The following is a 19,834-nucleotide window of genomic DNA, read 5'->3' as shown; positions in this document are numbered from 1 at the left end:
TTTTTGTTTTGTTTTTTTCATCTACTCTAGTACCTATCTAGGAACATTCCTAACTGAGTGCTAGCTTTATTTGGAGTCTTATTTTCCAGTTTTACTTGTTGAACCTCTTTGAGTCTTGTCATATATACATATTACTCTTAACTTTTGGTATAAGCTTTTCAAATTGTGCTTCTATTGCTTGTCTAGTTTTCTTTCAATAATTTCCCTGTGCTGGAAGTGGCCTCAAATCCTTGCTCAAGGATCAAGCATTGCTCAACAAAGAGTAGGAAAAGTTTGGACACTAAGACCTAAAAATTTGACCTAATTTAGTGACCAAAACTTCTCCTAAACTTCCTTCACTTGAATGACCATTCCTTTCACCTTGTGAGGCAGCCACCATTAACCTCTTTTGTTGTGATTCTTTGCAGGTCCAGGAGCATCAAATTTGAAGGATTAGTGGCGGATTAAGACACTTAAACAAGTGTTAGAAAAGTTGAACACAAAAACCGTCACTAATTGGTCACCAAAACCGCCATTTATTGCTTTCTAGGCTAGTTTAAATTTTGCAATCTCTCTTGTATTTTAAAATCAATTTGTAAAGCTTGGAGGGAGTATTAAGAAGCTGGTCAGGTATAGCTAACTCCGTGTTAGCATTCTCACGTGTAGTACTAGTGGAAGTGGCTTGAAAATTTCATATGTTTCAAGCTTCCACCTAGGGCAAACCGACTAGTTGATTATCCTTGCTTCCTTCAAGTGTTTGAACTTTAATTTTGTTTACTTTGCTGCCTTGAAACGTCTAGAATTGTGTAGTTTTATTTGCTCACGTTTAGTTTAGTGCCAAAACAAACAAATTGTGAAAAGCATACAAAATTTTTGTGAAAAGTTTTGGGGAATTGGAAGTACCACAAAGGAGTTTAGTGATTTCCACTTGAAAAGGCTTGGTTATTAAGTGGCTCTTTGTAGCTCACCTCCCTTAATAGTGCAACTTATACACTTAGACTTCCAAGTGCTATTTTCATTCCTAGAAAATCCCAAAAACATTTTATAACTTTTTGCATAGCATATAACATCTTATTGCTTAATCATGAGTCAACATTCTCAAAGTAGTAGTGACTTTGAATCTCCTAAAAGTTTTAAAAGAATTGTCAAGGAGGTTGAGGCACTAAAACTTTGGGAGCATGATGAAATACTTCAAAAACAAAAAGAAAAACTTGAAAAGGAAGTACAAATCATGGCTTTAGAACAAGAGATTCAAAAGATTAAGCAACGAGAAGAAAAACTTTTGAAAAGATTGAATAAAAATAAAAGTCCAAAAGGTTCTTCTAGGAGCTCAACCAAGAGCTCCAATGATTCTCAAAGTCAAGAAAATGATGGTAGTATACAAATGGATACTTACTATCAACCCCCACCTAGGAGAGTCATTAAAGAACACAAAGTGAGGGAATCAAGGGTTGATCTCCCTTACTTTAATGGAAAAGAAGATGTGGATGCCTACTTGGACTGGGAGATGAAAGTGGAGCAAATCTTCACTTGTCATCAAGTAGGTGAGGAAAGAAAAGTTCCTCTAGCCACCCTAGCTTTTCAAGGACAAGCCATGTATTGGTGGACATCCTTGGAAAGAGAGAGAAGACTTCACAATGATCCTCCCATCACTTATTGGAATGAGTTGAGGAGTGCTATGAGAAGAAGGCACATACCTTCTTATTATAGTAGGGAGCTTATGGATAAGCTCCAAAGACTCCAACAAAAGAGTATGAGTGTTGAGGAGTATAGACAAAAAATGGAGTTATATCTCATGAGGGCTGGGATAAGAGAGGAAGAAAGATTGACCATTGCTAGATTTCTAAGTGGTCTTAATTTTGATATAAGAGATAGAGTTGAGTTACTCCCTTATAGGGACCTTGATGATTTGGTCCAACTTTGTATAAGGGTGGAACAACAAAATTTGAGAAAAGGAAAAACTCAAACTAACTCTTATATCAAGAAAGACTACAAGAGGGAGGGGCAAGATAACTCTTCCACAAACTCTAGTAAGGGTCAAGAAAAAGAAAAAGAAAGTGATAAAAATAAAAATGTTGTCACTTCTAGTAGTAAAACTAGTGACATCAAATGCTTTAAATGTCTTGGGAGAGGCCATATAGCTTCTCAATGTCCAACTAAAAAGGTCATGATTTTGAGAGGACAAGACATTTATAGTAGCCTTGATGAATCTAGTTCTACCACTTCAAGTGATAGTGAGACTAGTAAGGAAGATCCTCAAATTGAAAAGTTATATCCTGTTGATGGTGATCTTCTTATGGTCAAAAGGCTTCTTGGAAGTCAACCTTGTCCCACTTCACTATCACAAAGAGAGAACATCTTTCACGCAAGATGTTTAGTTTCCAAAAGAACTTGTTCTCTCATTGTTGATAGTGGATCATGTTCAAATTGTTGTAGTACAAGGTTGATTAACAAGTTAGCCCTTACCACCATTCCTCACCCTCACCCTTACAAACTTCATTGGCTCAATGAAGGTGAGGAATTGGAGGTGAATCAACAAGTGAAGGTCAAGTTTTCTATAGGGGATTATAAAGATAAAGTTTTATGTGATGTGATCCCTATGGAAGCTTGTCATATTTTGCTTGGTAGGCCATGGCAATTTGATAAACAAACTATACATGATGGCCTCACTAACAAAATATCCTTCATTCATAAAAATAAGGAAATTGTTTTTAATCCTTTAACACCACCCCAAGTGTTTGAGGATCAAAAGCAAATGAAAAAGAAAAGAAACAAAGAAAAGAAAGAAGGATAGAGTGTGGATAAAGGGGTCTCCACTAAGACATTTGTGACAAAAGAGAGTTATTTTATGACCAAACAAGACTTGAAAAGAACTCTCTTTATTCATAAAAGTTTTGAATCTTGTCCTAATACTGCCACTTATCTTAGAGTTGAGAATGAAAAACAAAATAAATTTCAAACCAAGAATTCTCAACTTAGAGATATAGTGAAGAAGGAGTGGACTATTCCTAGTGTTACTCCTTATACTACTTCCTTGATGGTGCACAAGGAAGGAAGTATTTCTTTAAATTTAATAAAGCACCCAATTTTCGGTTTACATTGTTTAGTAGATACAACTTGTAATAATCTATATTCTATGTTTGATCTTATGGGAAGTTCTTACTCTTTTGAACTTAATATGTTTCCTTCCCTACAAGATAAATATAGCTTATATAGTAAACAATCAAATCCAAAATTTTCTAGGGCGTTTTATAGTAATTTTTTCTTTATATTTTAGGAAAAGCCTAGGTTACCATTTAGGGTACTTTAGGCAAGATTTAGTAGTGTTTAAAAATCATTCTTTTCATTGTTTTAGTTATAGTGTCCTTACATTTTTAGGGTTTACTTCTAGGTTATGCTTAGAAGAGGAGCCTATTTCAAGAGAGTCTAATATTTTATCTTTCTTTGATAGGTTAGATACTAGGACTCCTCTTAGGATCCATGATCTTTTCTCTTACCATGTTACTTCTTATTCCTTGCATGTTTTATATGTAGGTGTTAATTTTTCTTCTTCCATTCATCCTCGAGATTTGAGGACAAATCCTTTTCAAGAGGGAGGGGATGATGGAATCATGCTTTGGAGTGCAAGAGGTGACATACTTAAAGATCCAAGAGGAGTGGGCTAGACATGGAAGATTGGACCAGTCCAGGCCCAATGGGCCCTATGGGCTTGGAAGGCCCAAACCAAGTTTCAACATGGGCCTATCTTGTTATTAACATCCTTATTATATTTTTGTTAACTAGTTTGAATATATTTTGGTCTTGTATTTTGGACCATATAGAGTAGCATTTTAGGTTATAGGCTAGTTGGGCCTAGTTTTGGGCTTCATGGGCCTTTGGGCTTTTGGTACCCAATATTGGGCTCATTTTCATTCTTGTAATTCTTCCTTTCCATTGTATTTGTTTGGCCATTGTAATTAGGCCATTAGATTAGGATTAAAGGAGGATTACTAGTTTAGTTAAATTAGGGTAAACTAGGTTTAATTTAGCATGCATTTAAGTTGCATTTTGAGTCACATGGATCATGCCACCTTGGCTGAACATGTGTGACTCAAATTCAACCCTAAATGCACACTAAATCAAAACCAAATGCACCAAGCACTCATGGGAAGGGTGTGGTGAGATAATTGAGATTGTATTTTCTGAATAGAGTTCAGATTTCTCTCTTCCAAAAGTCCCTAAACCTCTTTGAGTGCATCCAATTCTCTTATCCCTTCATAGAAGAGTGTGGTGAGAATTGATGGGGCTTATCTCTTCTCCAAGGAGTGGCGCCTCTTGGGAGTGTTCCTCCACCAACCGTGGTGGCCTTAAGGCTTCCTCCTCCATAGGAAGCCTTAACCAAGCATAGGAAGAATCAAGGAGTTCAAGGTCTAGGGAGGAGCTTGAAGGAAACTCAACATCAATCCGGGTCTCCAACAAGTTTTCCATCATAAATAAAATAGCTAACACAAGATATTGCCCATGAGACACTCAACTTGGGCCTTCCAAGCCCATCGGGCCATTGGGCCTTGACTGGCCCAAACCTCCTTGTCTAACCCATTCCTCTTGGATCTTTTAGATTATCACCTCTTGCCTTCCTAGGCATGATTCCATCAAAGGTTCAAGGGAATGATCACTTCAAACAGAAGTAATCCTAGTAGGGTTCCTAAGGTGAAGCTCACTTTTCTCACGGTGACTTTGATGAAGAAACTCGGCTCAATGGCTCTCAAATTTCATAAATGTCAAAGTGTGTACAAGAGTTTGGAGGGAGGTTTAAATAGAATCCGGAAATGGAACCACTTGGCGCCAATGTGAAGGGTTCACATGTGGCGCCAAGATTTGAATTCAAATTTGAAAATTTGAATTCAAATCTCACACTACATGCATGTCACCAGCCACATTAGGTGCTAAGTGATGTGGTGGAAAACCGCAAGTGTACGGTTGTCGTCAAGTAATAAATATCGAATCACAGGGACTACGTGTTTGACCTAGAATTACTAGTATTTTAATTTGAATTTTAAAACAATGGAATTTTTGTTTTGAGATGATAAGATCAGATTCGATGGTAAAAGAGATAGTAATGCAATTAATGAATAAGATAAAACTTTAAGATAAGATAAGGAGATTTCCGGGAATCTAGGGTTCGCACAAAGAGTTCCAACATTATTGAATTATTATTTTCATTAATTAATTCTATTCCATCTTGAAGGTAGTCTTAACCTAATTTAATCCTTGCACCTTCTCAGGCTACGAGGACGTGTTTAATTAAAATTAATCTCTACTCTTGTGGTAATTACGTTCAATTAAACCCATTAAGATCTTTGTTAATCTATTGCTCCTCGAAAGCTTAAATCAACTCTCGTGATTTAACACTCAAGTCTGTTCCTTTAGGTTCCGATAATTAGGTTCTCCTCTCAGTTCATCCCTAATTATCTATGATTATGAAAATTAAGATTAATTGTTTATCATAATTATAATCAAGTTCTCCTCTCAGTTCATCCTTAATTAATGTTATTATGAAAACAATAATATTAAAGTTCATATATAAAATATAAAAGAACAGATCAAGAATTGGAATAAAATTAAGAAACTGAATAATGCATTAATAAAGAGGTTCTCAGAGGCTAAGCCCTGATCCCAGAAAAAGGGAAACTACTCACAGGAGTTCATAGTAGTTCTCCAAGAAAAGAAGAATAAAAGAAAAGCAAACCTTAGAGTCGACGGCACAGGCGCCCAACCTTCTCCAAGTGTCAAAAACTAAAAAAAACTGTCTCCGAAACAAAAGTCCCCGTTCTAGGCTAACCTCATCTAATTTATAACCTAAAAGGGTAAAAAGGTAAAACTACCAAGATAAAAATTACAAAGATAAAATAAAAATAAAACATAAAACTTAAAAAGCTGGGACGCGAAGTGAATCACGGCCGTGACTGAGAATCACGACCGTGATCTTCTCTGGAGCACATCTATGAAGGGTCAGTGGCGTTCACGGGTGTGATTGGGAGTCACGGCCGTGATTTTCGCTGGTGAATCACGGGCGTGATTTAGAATCACGGCCGTGATTTTCCCTGTAGCTCAGCATTTCCTCTTTAATTCTTAAATCTTGATCCTGCTCAGAGAAAACACAACACATACCAAGAAAAGCATAAAATAGGAAAATGATATAAAAATTTATTAAAAACATGAAAGATATGCATGATTATGCTATGAATTCTCGTGAATTAAAGTGCTAAAATACGAGTAAAATACACAACATCACTAAGTGAATTAGGATTTGATTTAGCTTGAATTTAGGGTTGCATTTGGGTCACACATGTGCAGCCAAGGTGATGGAGGACCATCCTTGAAGCATCATATAGGGCCTATCACAAGGTCCATGGCTAGGAGAGTAGAGGAAGATGAAGAACACACCACACCAAAGGCCATGATCATCATGTGTGTGGAATTTTAGCCATCTCCTTAATTTTTTGCTTCCTTTTCCCATTTTGCCCTTGTATTTTGGGGTACATTAGATATTAGGATTTTATTTTGTATTTTTATTTAGCCTTTGTATTATGGGGCAAAATTAGTCTTAGGATTTATTTTAGGACTTAAGCCTTATTTTTAAGGTCAAAAGTCCATTTCTTTCTTTTTTTGACCTAAGGGTACTTTAGTCTTTTAGGAGGGATGAGACCCATTTCATTTGGGATGCATTTAGGGTTCATTTAGGGTGCATTTGGACACCAAAATTTCGGCCAAATGCTCCCAAGAAACCCTAGATGCCTTTCTTTCCCTATAAGTACTCTAGGTAACCCACCTTGTAGCCACTTTGGAAATTAATGAATTTGAGTGAGCCTTTGTGCCTCTTCATTCCTTCCTTAGTCCCATAGGAACTCCATGGCCCCGTATCCTCTCCTCTCTACCAAGAGTGAGCTTGGGTCTTCCTTGGTTGGCCTTCATCATCCTAAGTGAAGTGAGCTAGCCTAAAGGAGTTACACCACCAAACACCATCCATTTTTCTCCTTCATTTTGTGCGTCACCCTTCACCTTCCCAAACACCAAATCCTCCACTTCCATACCCTTGAAGAGATCATCCTTCACATCATATCAACCTTGGAGAAGAGAAGGAATCAACCACTAACTTTCATGGAGAAGTTGGTTCCATCATGTGGTATCAAGAGCCATGATTGTCTTCAAGGGTAACTTGTCTCTTCTCTTTTGTGTCTTCTAAATGTTTCTTGTCATGTCTATGTCTTCTCATATGTCTTGATGTTATCCTCTAAAAAATATTGCTTAAAATGTTATCTTCTTGTTGAGTGGTTCATTATTGGTTCATGAGCCTTCCTTTGTTGTGCTCTAGGTTTCCTTTAAAATAGGTTCTTGTGTGTTTTTCCCCATTTTCACCTTTGTTGGAAAATTTTGTCAAGAACATGATGAACACTTTATGAACCCCATTTTAATCTTTATTTGTCCAAGTTTTGTCTCAAGTTTGTGTTTCTCTCACTTTTTCACCCAAATACCAAGTATATGCATGATACCTTCACTTGCACAAGGAATGAAGAAGGATCTTTTGGGTTCAAAAATCTGGAACTTAATTTTCTGGAATTAGAATGCTAGAAATGAAGGTAAAAGGATACAGTAAAAAAAATGAATGAAGGAAGAATCACTCTTCCAAGGAAAAGGCTTCACACAAAGAATTGTGGTTTATCCTTTGATATGCCCAAACTCTTGAATCACTCAAGAACAATTAGAGAATTACTCTCAGTAATTAAAACTCAAATTCTGATCTGATTTTGTTCATCCCCATGGGCAGCTTATATAGCTTACAATCAACAACCTTCACTTACATTAGTGGACAAATAATGGACTCCACTAAGCCTGAATTATGACCACTAATGACAAAATATTATAAAAAAACACTTTAGTGGGCAATTATTGAACTTCCACTAAGCCTAACAATTATGACCACTAAAACATTAAATAAAACACATGCTAAATTCGTGCACCCCTCTGGTATGCCTCATGGCTGACTCATCCCAAAGGTTTTGGGCCTTATTTGATAAAAATAACTTGCTTAAAAAACTAGCCCAATAAGTGGTGCAGCCCAAAAAGAGTTGGCAGCCACTTTAACAAGAGTTTTAGGCCTTTATTTACTAATTACAATTACTAAGAACACCATAGAGTAATTAGGCTTCATAATCCTTGATACAATTCACCATCTTGGCCTTGTTTTCATCTTTAGGCATTTCTTCAAGAATAAGGGCCGTAACTTGTTGCAAAGCATCTTTGGCCTTTTTAGTCCTCGCCCTAGTCATTGGTCCTCCAAGTCCTTTGAGTGCTCCTAAATCCTTGCCCATGTCCTCATCATTCCCTCCCTCTTGAGAAGAATTTGTCCTCAAATCAAAGTCTCCATCTTCTACATCAAAGAGAGATAAATCAGAAACATTAAAAGTGGAACTAACATTGTACTCACCGGGCAATTCAATCTTGTAAGCATTGTCATTTATTCTTTCAAGTACTTGAAATGGACCATCCCCTCTTGGCAAAAGCTTTGATTTCCTTTGTTCCGGAAATCTTTCCTTTCTCATGTGTACCCAAACCCAATCACCAGGTTGAAACACAACTTTCTTTCGCCCTTTGTTAGCATGTTTTGCGTAGCTCTCATTTTTCTTCTCAATTTGAGCCTTCACACGTTCGTGTAACTTCTTCACATAGTCTGCTTTGGCCTGCCCTTCTTTATGTTTAAAAACAGAAATGTTAGGCATAGGCAATAAATCAAGAGGAGTCAATGGGTTAAAACCATACACAACCTCAAAAGGTGAACAATTTGTGGTGCTATGGACAGCCCTATTATATGCAAATTCAACATGAGGCAAACTTGCTTCCCAATATTTAATATTTTTTTTTAAAACAGTCCTAAGCAAGGTTCCCAAAGTTCTATTGACTACCTCAGTTTGTCCATCAGTTTGTGGGTGACAAGTTGTGGAAAATAATAATTTAGTACCTATCTTTCCCCACAAAGTCCTCCAAAAATGACTAAGGAATTTAGCATCCCTATCACTTACAATACTCCTTGGCACACCATGAAGTCTCACAACTTCTTTGAAAAACAAATCAGCCACATGACACGCATCATCTACCTTTTTGCAAGGTATGAAATGTGCCATTTTTGAGAACCTGTCAACAACCACAAAAATAGAATCTTTGCCATTCTTTGTTCTAGGCAGTCCTAACACAAAGTCCATAGATATGTCAATCCAAGGATATTCAGGAGTTGGCAAAGGAGTATACAATCCTTGCGGTAATGATTTAGATTTAGCCATTTTGCACACAACACAATGTTCACAAAATTTTTGCACATCACGTTTCATATGAGGCCAAAAGAAATGTTCTTGTAAAATTTCCAAAGTCTTTTTAATCCCAAAGTGCCCCATCAAACCACCACCATGTGATTCATTAACAAGCAATTCTCTAATGGAACATGCAGGCACACACAATTTGTTTTCTTTAAATAAAAACCCATTGTGCTTAAAATACCCATTTTGAGATAATTTCTCACATGCAGCATATATTTCACCAAAAGTTTCATCAGAAGCATACATTTCTTTCAAAGATTCAAATCCAAGCAATTTAGTTTCAAGAGTGGAAAGTAATGTATGTCTCCTTGATAAAGCATCAGCCACAATGTTCCCTTTGCCCCTTTTATGTTTTATGACATAGGGAAATTGTTCCAAAAACTCCACCCACTTGGCATGCCTCTTGTTAAGCTTGCCTTGTCCCTTCAAATACCTTAGGGACTCATGATCACTATGTATTACAAATTCTTTGGGAAAAAGATAGTGTTGCCATGTTTTCAAAGCTCTTACCAAGGCATACAATTCCTTATCATACGTGGAAAAGTTAAGGGCAGCCCCACGTAATTTTTCACTAAAATAAGCAATTGGATGGCCTTCTTGTAACAACACAGCCCCAATACCAACATTGGAAGCATCACATTCAATTTCAAAAGATTTAGCAAAGTTTGGTAAAGCAAGAATAGGCGCATTGGTTAACCTTTGCTTAAGAGCAACAAAGGCTTCCTCTTGTTTCTCTCCCCACTTAAAACCCACATGTTTCTTTACTACTTCATTAAGAGGTGCTGCCAAGGTGCTAAAGTCCTTAACAAACCTCCTATAAAAACTTGCCAAACCATGGAAACTTCTCACTTCACTCACGGATTTAGGTGTGGGCCATTCTTGGATGGCCTTAACCTTTTCCTCATCTACTTGTACTCCTTTAGAACTTACAACAAAACCAAGGAATACAACATGATCAGTACAAAACACACATTTTTCAAGATTGGCAAACAAATGTTCTTCCTTCAGCACATTCAAAACAGATTTCAAATGTTCCACATGCAATTCAAGAGAAGTGCTATAGACAAGAATATCATCAAAATATACTACAACAAATTTGCCAATAAATTCCCTCAAAACATGGTTCATCAATCTCATGAAAGTACTGGGTGCATTAGTTAAGCCAAAAGGCATAACCAACCACTCATACAAACCATATTTTGTTTTAAAAGCAGTTTTCCATTCATCACCCTCTCTAATTCTAATTTGATTATACCCACTTTTCAAATCAATTTTAGAGAAAAAACTTGCACCATGCAATTCATCAAGCAAATCATCAAGTCTAGGAATTGGGTGCCTATATTTTATGGTGATGTTATTTAGAGCCCTACAGTCAGAACACATTCTCCATGTACCATCTTTTTTAGGGACCAAAATTACTGGAACAGCACAAGGACTCATGCTATTTCTTACCCATCCTTTGGCCATGAGTTCATCCACTTGCTTTTGTATTTCTTGCGTTTCTTGTGGATTGCTTCTATAAGCTGGCTTATTGGGTAAAGAAGCTCCTGGAATGAGATCAATTTGGTGTTCAATTCCCCTCAAAGGTGGTAGTCCACTTGGTATGCTTGATGGAAAAACATCACGAAATTCCTGCAAAAGAGATTTAACACTAGAAGGTATTTCCAATTCATCAAAAGTGTTAGTGTTTAAAATCTGATTTTTGCAATACATTAGATAAAGGGGCTGTTTAGCAAGGAACAACCTCTTCACCTCACTCTTTGTTGCCAAAAGACTCTCTCTTCTCTCAAGTGTTTCACTCCTTTTCTTTTTTTTAAATTTTTGTTCACTCTTTTTCTCAAGATCACTTTCTTTTCTCTCCAAAGAAATCTTTTCTCTCATCCTCAATTGATCCTCACACACCTCTTTAGGACTCAAAGGCTTGAGGACAATCTTTTTATTTTGGTGCACAAAAGAAATCTTATTGGAATAGCCATCATGGATGGCTTTAGTGTCAAATTGCCAAGGCCTTCCTAAAAGTATGTGGCTGGCCTCCATTGGAACTACATCACATAGCACCTTATCTTTGTATTTTCCAATGGAAATCTCCACTTCTACTTGCTGCCTCACTTGCACCTCTCCATCCTCACTAAGCCACTGAAGTTTATATGGTCTAGGATGTGGTTTAGTGTCTAAATTTAGCTTTGACACTAATCTAGCACTAGCCACATTAGCGCAACTCCCTCCATCAATAATCACCATGCAAACCTTTCCATTGATGGAACACCTTGTGTAGAAAATATTCTCCCTTTGGCTTATTTCTAAAGGACTCATTTGACTACCCATCATTCTCCTTATCATCAATAAATCTCCCTCAAGGGCCTCCTCCTCCTCCTCAATGTCACCTTCCTCTTCTTCACTAACATCAGATTGGCTAGTGTAATCCCCATTCTCCTTGAGAACCATGGTCCTTTTGGTAGGACACTCATAGGCATAATGACCCATGCCTTGACACTTAAAACATTTTATGTCTTTACTCTTCTTTTGAGGCTGTTCTAAGGTCTTAGAGGATGATTTTACATGAGAAGTAGATGCTGGATTGCTTGAAGTGGCAGTCACCTCCTTCTTATTTTTGTCCTTCCAACTAAAGGAATTATAATTAGAAGAACTCTTCTTGGTCACACTTTTTCTTTTGAGTTGTTGTTCCACTTGAATGGATTTGTGCAGCAAATCTTCTATATCAACAAATTCCTGCAATTCAACAACATCACGAATATCATTATTCAAACCATTAATAAAACGAGCCATGGTTAGTTCCGGATCTTCTTCAACATTGGCTTGCATCATGAGCAAGTCCAATTCTTTGTAATACTCTTCAACTCCCTTGGTGCCTTGTGATAATTTTTGAAGTTTAAATTTCACATCTCTAGCATAGCTAGCTGGCACATAACGTTTCCTCATGAGCTTTTTCATTTCAGCCCAAGTCTCCACCAAAGGCTCTTCATTTCTCAACCTTTCTCTTTTCAACTTATTCCACCACACAAGTGCATAGTCTGAGAACTCAGCTGCTGCAAGTTTCACCTTTTGCTCTTCATCATAATTGTTACAAGTGAAAATATGTTCTATTTTGAGTTCCCATTCCACATAGGCTTCCGAATCACTCTTCCCCTTAAATGGAGGAACATTAAGTTTAATACCTTCAATTCTGTTTTGCCTAGGAGTACCACCAATTCTTCCTCTCCTTTCTTCTTCATGATGTTCATAATTCTCTAATCGTTCAATTCTTCCATACAACTCCTCATTGTTTTCTCTCAATAATCTTTGCATTTGAGCATTAATAGCGTCGAACAAGAGTCTTTGTGTTCCATCCAAATGATCTCCATCTGCCATCTTCAAAAAAAACAAGAGTACTAACAAACACAAAGAAAATAGGACCTCACCACTCTTCTCACGTGTTTACACTCATAAAAAGATCACTCTTTTTTTTTTTTTTTAAAAGCAATTCAAAAATAGACAACACAAAGAACAAACCACAAATTTGATATTTTGTGTTAAAAGCAAGGTTCAGGGTAGGCTTAAAAAAAAAAAGAGAAAGGAATACAAAACAGTCACCTAAAATTCAAAAAGAAAACAAGGAAACTTAGGAATCAAAAACTGGAATTTTAGATAAGTTAGTAACACCCTTCAACCCAACCGAAATATTACTTTAAATTTTGAGTCTTAAGTGTTCTAAACGCATGAACCATTCAGCCACAACTTTTTTTTTTTTTTTTTTTTATATATTCACGAATTTTTTTTTTTTTTTTAATACTATTCAGGCCTAATTTTTGCAATGGTTCAGAAATAAAGAAAGAACACTAAGGTAATATCAATGGTAATGAGAAATAATAAGGAAAGATGTTACCCAAAGAAATTCCAGCAAATGATGTGGATGACCCAAAAAAAAAACCGGAGCTCTTGATACCAAATGATAGGATTCCTAATTTGCACAAGGAATGAAGAAGGATCTTTTGGGTTCAAAAATCTGGAACTTAATTTTCTGGAATTAGAATGCTAGAAATGAAGGTAAAAGGATACAGTAAAAAAAATGAATGAAGGAAGAATCACTCTTCCAAGGAAAAGGCTTCACACAAAGAATTGTGGTTTATCCTTTGATATGCCCAAACTCTTGAATCACTCAAGAACAATTAGAGAATTACTCTCAGTAATTAAAACTCAAATTCTGATCTGATTTTGTTCATCCCCATGGGCAGCTTATATAGCTTACAATCAACAACCTTCACTTACATTAGTGGACAAATAATGGACTCCACTAAGCCTGAATTATGACCACTAATGACAAAATATTATAAAAAAACACTTTAGTGGGCAATTATTGAACTTCCACTAAGCCTAACAATTATGACCACTAAAACATTAAATAAAACACATGCTAAATTCGTGCACCCCTCTGGTATGCCTCATGGCTGACTCATCCCAAAGGTTTTGGGCCTTATTTGATAAAAATAACTTGCTTAAAAAACTAGCCCAATAAGTGGTGCAGCCCAAAAAGAGTTGGCAGCCACTTTAACAAGAGTTTTAGGCCTTTATTTACTAATTACAATTACTAAGAACACCATAGAGTAATTAGGCTTCATAATCCTTGATACAATTCACCATCTTGGCCTTGTTTTCATCTTTAGGCATTTCTTCAAGAATAAGGGCCGTAACTTGTTGCAAAGCATCTTTGGCCTTTTTAGTCCTCGCCCTAGTCATTGGTCCTCCAAGTCCTTTGAGTGCTCCTAAATCCTTGCCCATGTCCTCATCACTTTTTCACCCAAATACCAAGTATATGCATGATACCTTCACTTGATGCATGTAATATGGAAATGAATGATGCATGTTTCCTCTCCTAAGTGGCTGGCCAAACATTTTGCATGTTCTTAGAGGTCATTCATGCGTGTTATTTAGTTCATGACATGTTCTAAAAGTTTGTTGAATTCCATGTGAATTTGTCTCCTATACATGCATGGTTAGCTACCCCTACATGCTCATCATCACATGATTGTCCCTTGTCCTTTGTATGACAACCAAGTAGTGTTTTGTTGCTGAAAAATCTGCCAAGAATGTGTGTTTGTTTGCTGAAAAAAACTGCACCAAATTAGTACATAGTACAAGACACATTCCACCTTACAAAAGTTGCTTTTTGCATGCCACTTGTCCTTTTTGTCTCCTACTTTTTTTGTGCTACTTTTAATTCACCCACAAGTGTAAAAACCAAGCAACATAACAAGGTTAAAATTCAAAAAAAAAACTGACCAAGGGGCTGCACCAAAATCTGGCTGGAAAAATACAAGAGAAAAAAAAATTCAAAAGGAAATTGTTGCTAGACTTGTGGACAATTACCATTTTACCCTTGCACAATTGGAGTGGACTTGGACCATTTTTTGTACCCATATTTGGACCCACTTTATGACAAAAACCGTGGCTGGACATTAAGGAAAGGACCTTACACTAATTGATTTCATTTAAGGACAAGGAACATTAAACACTTAATTCTATTCTAGAACCCTTCTAGGATTTTCCTTTGAGTGCTTGCCTTCTTAATTGTGTCTTAATTTTTTGCTTGTCTTTCTTGGAATTCCTTGTGTTTTGTCTCATCAATATTCCTCTTGAGTTTAGCCTTCCTAATTGAGCATTTTTAGTTTTTATTTCTTGGCCTCCTTTCTTGCTCTTGGTTGGTTTGTTTCACTTGGTGTAGATGAAGCCTACTTCCACACTTCCATGCAAGTTTGGGGAAGATTGAGTTGGAGGAGTCGGCCATGAGATCGAAAGAGCTTTGGGAGGGAACCATCACAAACATAGAGTGCCAAACACATCGGGAGGAAACTAACCAAGTTTTCTCATTGTGAAGGGAACACCAAATTGGAGCTTAAAGAATTTTCTTGTTTTGTTTCTTTAGTCTTTCTTTTGTGCCAATTTTGTGTTGTTTTGATTGGGCCACTTGTGTCTTGGTCCTTATTCATTCAATTGGGTTGTAAATTGGCCTCTTAAATTAATTAGTTTTTAGGAGTAGTTTCGTTTAGTACTTGTGAAAGTGTCTTGAAAACCCCCAAGGTCACTTCAAGCTTCCACCCTAGGACTTCCGACTAGTATATGCTTTACTGCTTTCCTTTAATTCTCTTAGTTGTTACCATAATTCCTTAGATTGTTGTATGTTCGTTTAGAGGCTTCCAAAGTTGCCTACTAAGGGTCCGAACACACACTCACTCTTGTGCTAAAATTGTTTTTGTGAGAAAAGTGAAAAAGGGCTTAGTGATTTTTACTTGAAAAGGCTTGGTTTTTAAGAGACTCTTTGTAGTCCACCTCCCTTGATAGTTCACTTTGTGCACTTAGGCCTTCTATCACTACTCTTGCACTCAAAAGCTTTTGTGAAAACCTTTTATTACTCAGTCTTTGTGAAAATATTTTCAAGAACCTCTTTGTGAAAACCTTTCTTGATCAAAGATGAGTGATCATTCAAGTGTAAGGGGTCAAAATACTCATAGTAGTAGACATAGTCTTAGGGATGAGCTTAGAGAACTTAGGGAGTATATAAAAAGAAAAGAAGAAGAAAATGCAAAAAGAGAGGAAGAATATAAAAGAAAAGAGAGAGAAAATGAGAAAAACAATAAGGAAATAAAAGAGATGTTAGCAAAACTAGTCATGGGAGGGGGAGTTGGGGAATCCAACCCAAGGGTAAGCATCCCTAGAAGTGAAAGTGAGGGTAGTCAACACCCTACAAACCCCCTAAGTGATAGCCATTATAGTAGTCATCACAATGATGATTACTATCAAAGGCCACCAAGAACACAAAGACCAAGACAAAGGGAGTCTTCCAATAAGGAACCCAACATTACTCTTCCCTCATTTCATGGCAAAGACAATGTTGAAACATATTTAGATTGGGAAATGATAGTTGAACAACTTTTTTCTTGCCATGGAATAAGTGAAGAGAAAAAGGTTTCTTTAGCAACCTTTAGCTTCTAAGGGCATGCTATGTATTGGTGGATCTCTTTAGAAAAAGATAGAGGAATGCATCATGAAGCCCCAATTCAATATTGGAATGAGCTCCGTAGTGCCTTAAGAAGGAGGCATATTCCTCCATATTATGACCGAGAGCTTATGGATAAGCTTCAAAGATTGAAACAAGGGTCCTCTAGTGTGGAAGAATATAGGCAATCTATGGAGTTCCTAATGATGAGGTCTGGGATTAGGGAGGAAGAGAGGACCACAATCTCAAGATTTCAAAGTGGTTTAAACCTTGAAATAAGAGACAAAGTTGAACTTTTACCTTATAGAGATTTAAATGAACTTGTTCAACTTTGTTCAAGGGTGGAGCATCAACTTAAAAGAAAAATGTTTTGAAAAGACTCCACTCCATCTTATTCCAAGAGTTTCAAGAAGGACGGCCACTCTTCCCTACCTTATCCCAAAGACGAAAAAGACAAAAAAGAAGAAAAAGAAAAATCATCTTTTAAAGCATCTTCCAAAGAGTCTAAGTCAAGTGAAATCAAGTGCTTTAAGTGTCTTGGAAGAGGACATATTGCTTCTCAATGTCCTACAAAGAAAACCATGGTTTTAAAGGCCCAAGATCACTATAGTAGCCTTGATGAAGCTACTTCATCTTCCTCTAGTAGTGAAGAAGAAGCCATAGAATCCGAGGAAGAGATTTTACCTTGTGAAGGAGACTTACTTTTGGTAAGAAGGCTTCTTAACAATCACTCTAGTGACATTGACCAATCTCAAAGAGAGAACTTGTTTCAAACAAAATGCAAGATTTTAGAAAATACTTGTTCTCTCATTCTAGATAGTGGATCAACTTCCAATTGTTGTAGCACTAGATTGGTTGATAAGTTAGCCTTGACTACAAAACCTCATCCTAAACCTTATAGAATGCAATGGATCAATGAGGAGAGAGACATTGTAGTTAACCAACAAGCAAGCATACCAATCTCCATTGGCAATTATAAAGAAGAAGTTTTGTGTGACATAGTTCCATTAGAGGTTAGTCATGTCTTGCTTGGGAGGCCATGGCAATTTGACAAGAAAACAATCCATGATGGCCTTACCAATAAAATAAGTTTCCAACACTTGGGAAAGACATTTGTGTTGTGTCCTCTATCACCTTCTCAAGTGAATGAGGACCAACTCAAATTAAAAGCTAAGAAAGATGAGGAGAAAAGCAAAAACAAAAACAAAAAGAAAAGAAAAGAAAAAAAGGATTTTTCCTTTGAAGAAAAAGGGCTATGTTCTAGAGAACCTTAACCCTTGTGCCATCCTCATTCTTTTTGGTGCCAAAGAAAGATGGCAATGGAGGATTAGCACCTTTTTAAAAAAAGCCATCATTGAATAAAAGGCACCCAATCCCTAAGATAGATGATTTAGTGAATGAATTGCATGGGGGCAATAACTTTTTCAAAAATAGTGATGCCTCTTTGGCTTTGTCCTTCCCCTAGCACTTTCATTCAACAAATTTTCTACCTAAGGATTGCATAGCTAAGTTTTAAGGAGTTTCTTTCCCTAATTGTGGTCTCACATCTCTTGAAGGTACCAATGGAATGATTGAGCTTTGAAGATTTGTGGTCAAATCCTTCTCAAGAAGGAGGGGATGATGGAGGACCATCCTTGAAGCATCATATAGGGCCTATCACAAGGTCCATGGCTAGGAGAGTAGAGGAAGATGAAGAACACACCACACCAAAGGCCATGATCATCATTGTGTGGAATTTTAGCCATCTCCTTAATTTTTTGCTTCCTTTTCCCATTTTGCCCTTGTATTTTGGGGTACATTAGATATTAGGATTTTATTTTGTATTTTTATTTAGCCTTTGTATTATGGGGCAAAATTAGTCTTAGGATTTATTTTAGGACTTAAGCCTTATTTTTAAGTTCAAAAGTCCATTTCTTTCTTTTTTTGACCTAAGGGTACTTTAGTCTTTTAGGAGGGATGAGACCCATTTCATTTGGGATGCATTTAGGGTGCATTTAGGGTGCATTTGGACACCAAAATTTCGTCCAAATGCTCCCAAGAAACCCTAGATGCCTTTCTTTCCCTATAAGTACTCTAGGTAACCCACCTTGTAGCCACTTTGGAAATTAATGAATTTGAGTGAGCCTTTGTGCCTCTTCATTCTTTCCTTAGTCCCCTAGTAACTCCATGGCCCCCTATCCTCTCCTCTCTACCTAGAGTGAGCTTGGGTCTTCCTTGGTTGGCCTTCATCATCCTAAGTGAAGTGAGCTAGCCTAAAGGAGCTACACCGCCAAACACCATCCATTTTTCTCATTCATTTTGTGTGTCACCCTTCACCTTCCCAAACACCAAATCCTCCACTTCCATACCCTTGAAGAGATCATCCATCACATCATATCAACCTTGGAGAAGAGAAGGAATCAACCACTAACTTTCATGGAGAAGTTAGTTCCATCACAAGGTGGCGCCATCCATGTGACTCCAAATGTAACTTAAATGCAATCTAAATTAAACCTAGTTTAACCTAATTCTATTTAAAAAGTTTTCCTCCTAAATCCTATACTAATGACCTAAATACAATGGTCAAAGTAATACAATGAAATAAGAAATATTACAAGGAAGAAAATGAGCCCAATATTGGGTATCAAAAGCCCAAAGCCCAAGAAGCCCAAATACAAGCCCAAAATCTATAAACCCTAATCTATGGTTAAAATACAAGACCAAAGAAAAGTAACTTCCTATTCTAAGAATGTGCTATAAAACATGGTGTTTATTCAAGTAAGGTCCAAGTGAGAAGCATCCTAGGCCCACCAAGCCCATTGGGCCCACTAAGCTCTGAAGCATACAAGTCTTCAAGTAATCTCCTAGCCATAGCTCTAGTGGTTGGGTCTTTAGCCCATGTTCTTCCATCACCCACGGTCTTTAGAGCTCGGGGGGCTAGTGTACTATCCGTACCGCCAAGCCGAGTTCGAGCTCGGCATCTGATAGACTATGGCCAAGGCCAAGGAATCCAAGAGGTGATATACTAAAAGAACCAAGAGGAATGGGATGATCTTAAAGACCTTTTTCTTATGTTTGTACATATAGTAGTTCTTTTTTATAGGTTATTTTTGCCTTTGTATTTGTGAGGCACTTTACTTGCTTTTTCTAGTGTTTGTATATTGATTTCAAGGTAGGTTACTTGGAGAGTTTAACTCCATTTAACCTCCCTAGTTGATACATTCATTTTGTATTTTTTCAGTAGGGAAAAAGGGGGGCATTTAGCAATGCTTGAGGGTGTGACTAGTAATTGGGCCAGAACTGAGCCTAGGCAAAATTTTGCATATTAGACTCATTTTGCTCCTAATTTTTCATAGATTTGATTTAGCTAGGTCTCATCATCATATGATGAACCTAACTAAACTAAATCAAAGAATTTCAAAATAAATCAAGGAGCATTTTGGAGCCTTGGCTTCCTAGCCTTCTCCTTTAGTTTTGGCCGCAATTTACTTGTTCCTCCTTCTAAATTTTGATGCTTCTCCTCCAAGTTTCTAAA

General features: G+C 37.0%; 1 protein-coding gene across 1 annotated transcript; it reads right to left on the bottom strand.

Moving 5' to 3' along the window:
- Positions 1-8,541: 8,541 nt before the first annotated feature.
- LOC145958302 (uncharacterized) lies at positions 8,542-12,855 on the bottom strand. Its single transcript, XM_083075216.1, has 2 exons — positions 10,782-12,855; positions 8,542-8,707 (listed from the first exon to the last, which is right to left on the bottom strand). The coding sequence occupies exons 1-2, from the start codon at positions 12,696-12,698 to the stop codon at positions 8,681-8,683; spliced, it is 1,944 nt and encodes a 647-aa protein (XP_082931342.1). The 5' UTR covers positions 12,699-12,855; the 3' UTR covers positions 8,542-8,680.
- Between the last annotated feature and the right edge of the window lie 6,979 nt (positions 12,856-19,834).

Source organism: Cajanus cajan, chromosome 5 (genome assembly GCF_000230855.2).
Source record: "Cajanus cajan strain Asha chromosome 5, NIPB_CcT2T_4, whole genome shotgun sequence".
Classification (NCBI taxonomy): Eukaryota; Viridiplantae; Streptophyta; class Magnoliopsida; order Fabales; family Fabaceae; genus Cajanus; species Cajanus cajan.
This window is presented reverse-complemented; position numbering and strand designations above follow the sequence as displayed.

Coding starts and splice junctions, on each gene's coding strand:
- LOC145958302 (XM_083075216.1), bottom strand. CDS start 12,698: ATGGCAGATGGAGATCATTTGGATGGAACACAAAGACTCTTGTTCGAC. Junction 8,708..10,781: donor AACTCATGGCCAAAGGATGG/GTAAGAAATAGC, acceptor TTAAACATAAAG/AAGGGCAGGCCAAAGCAGAC.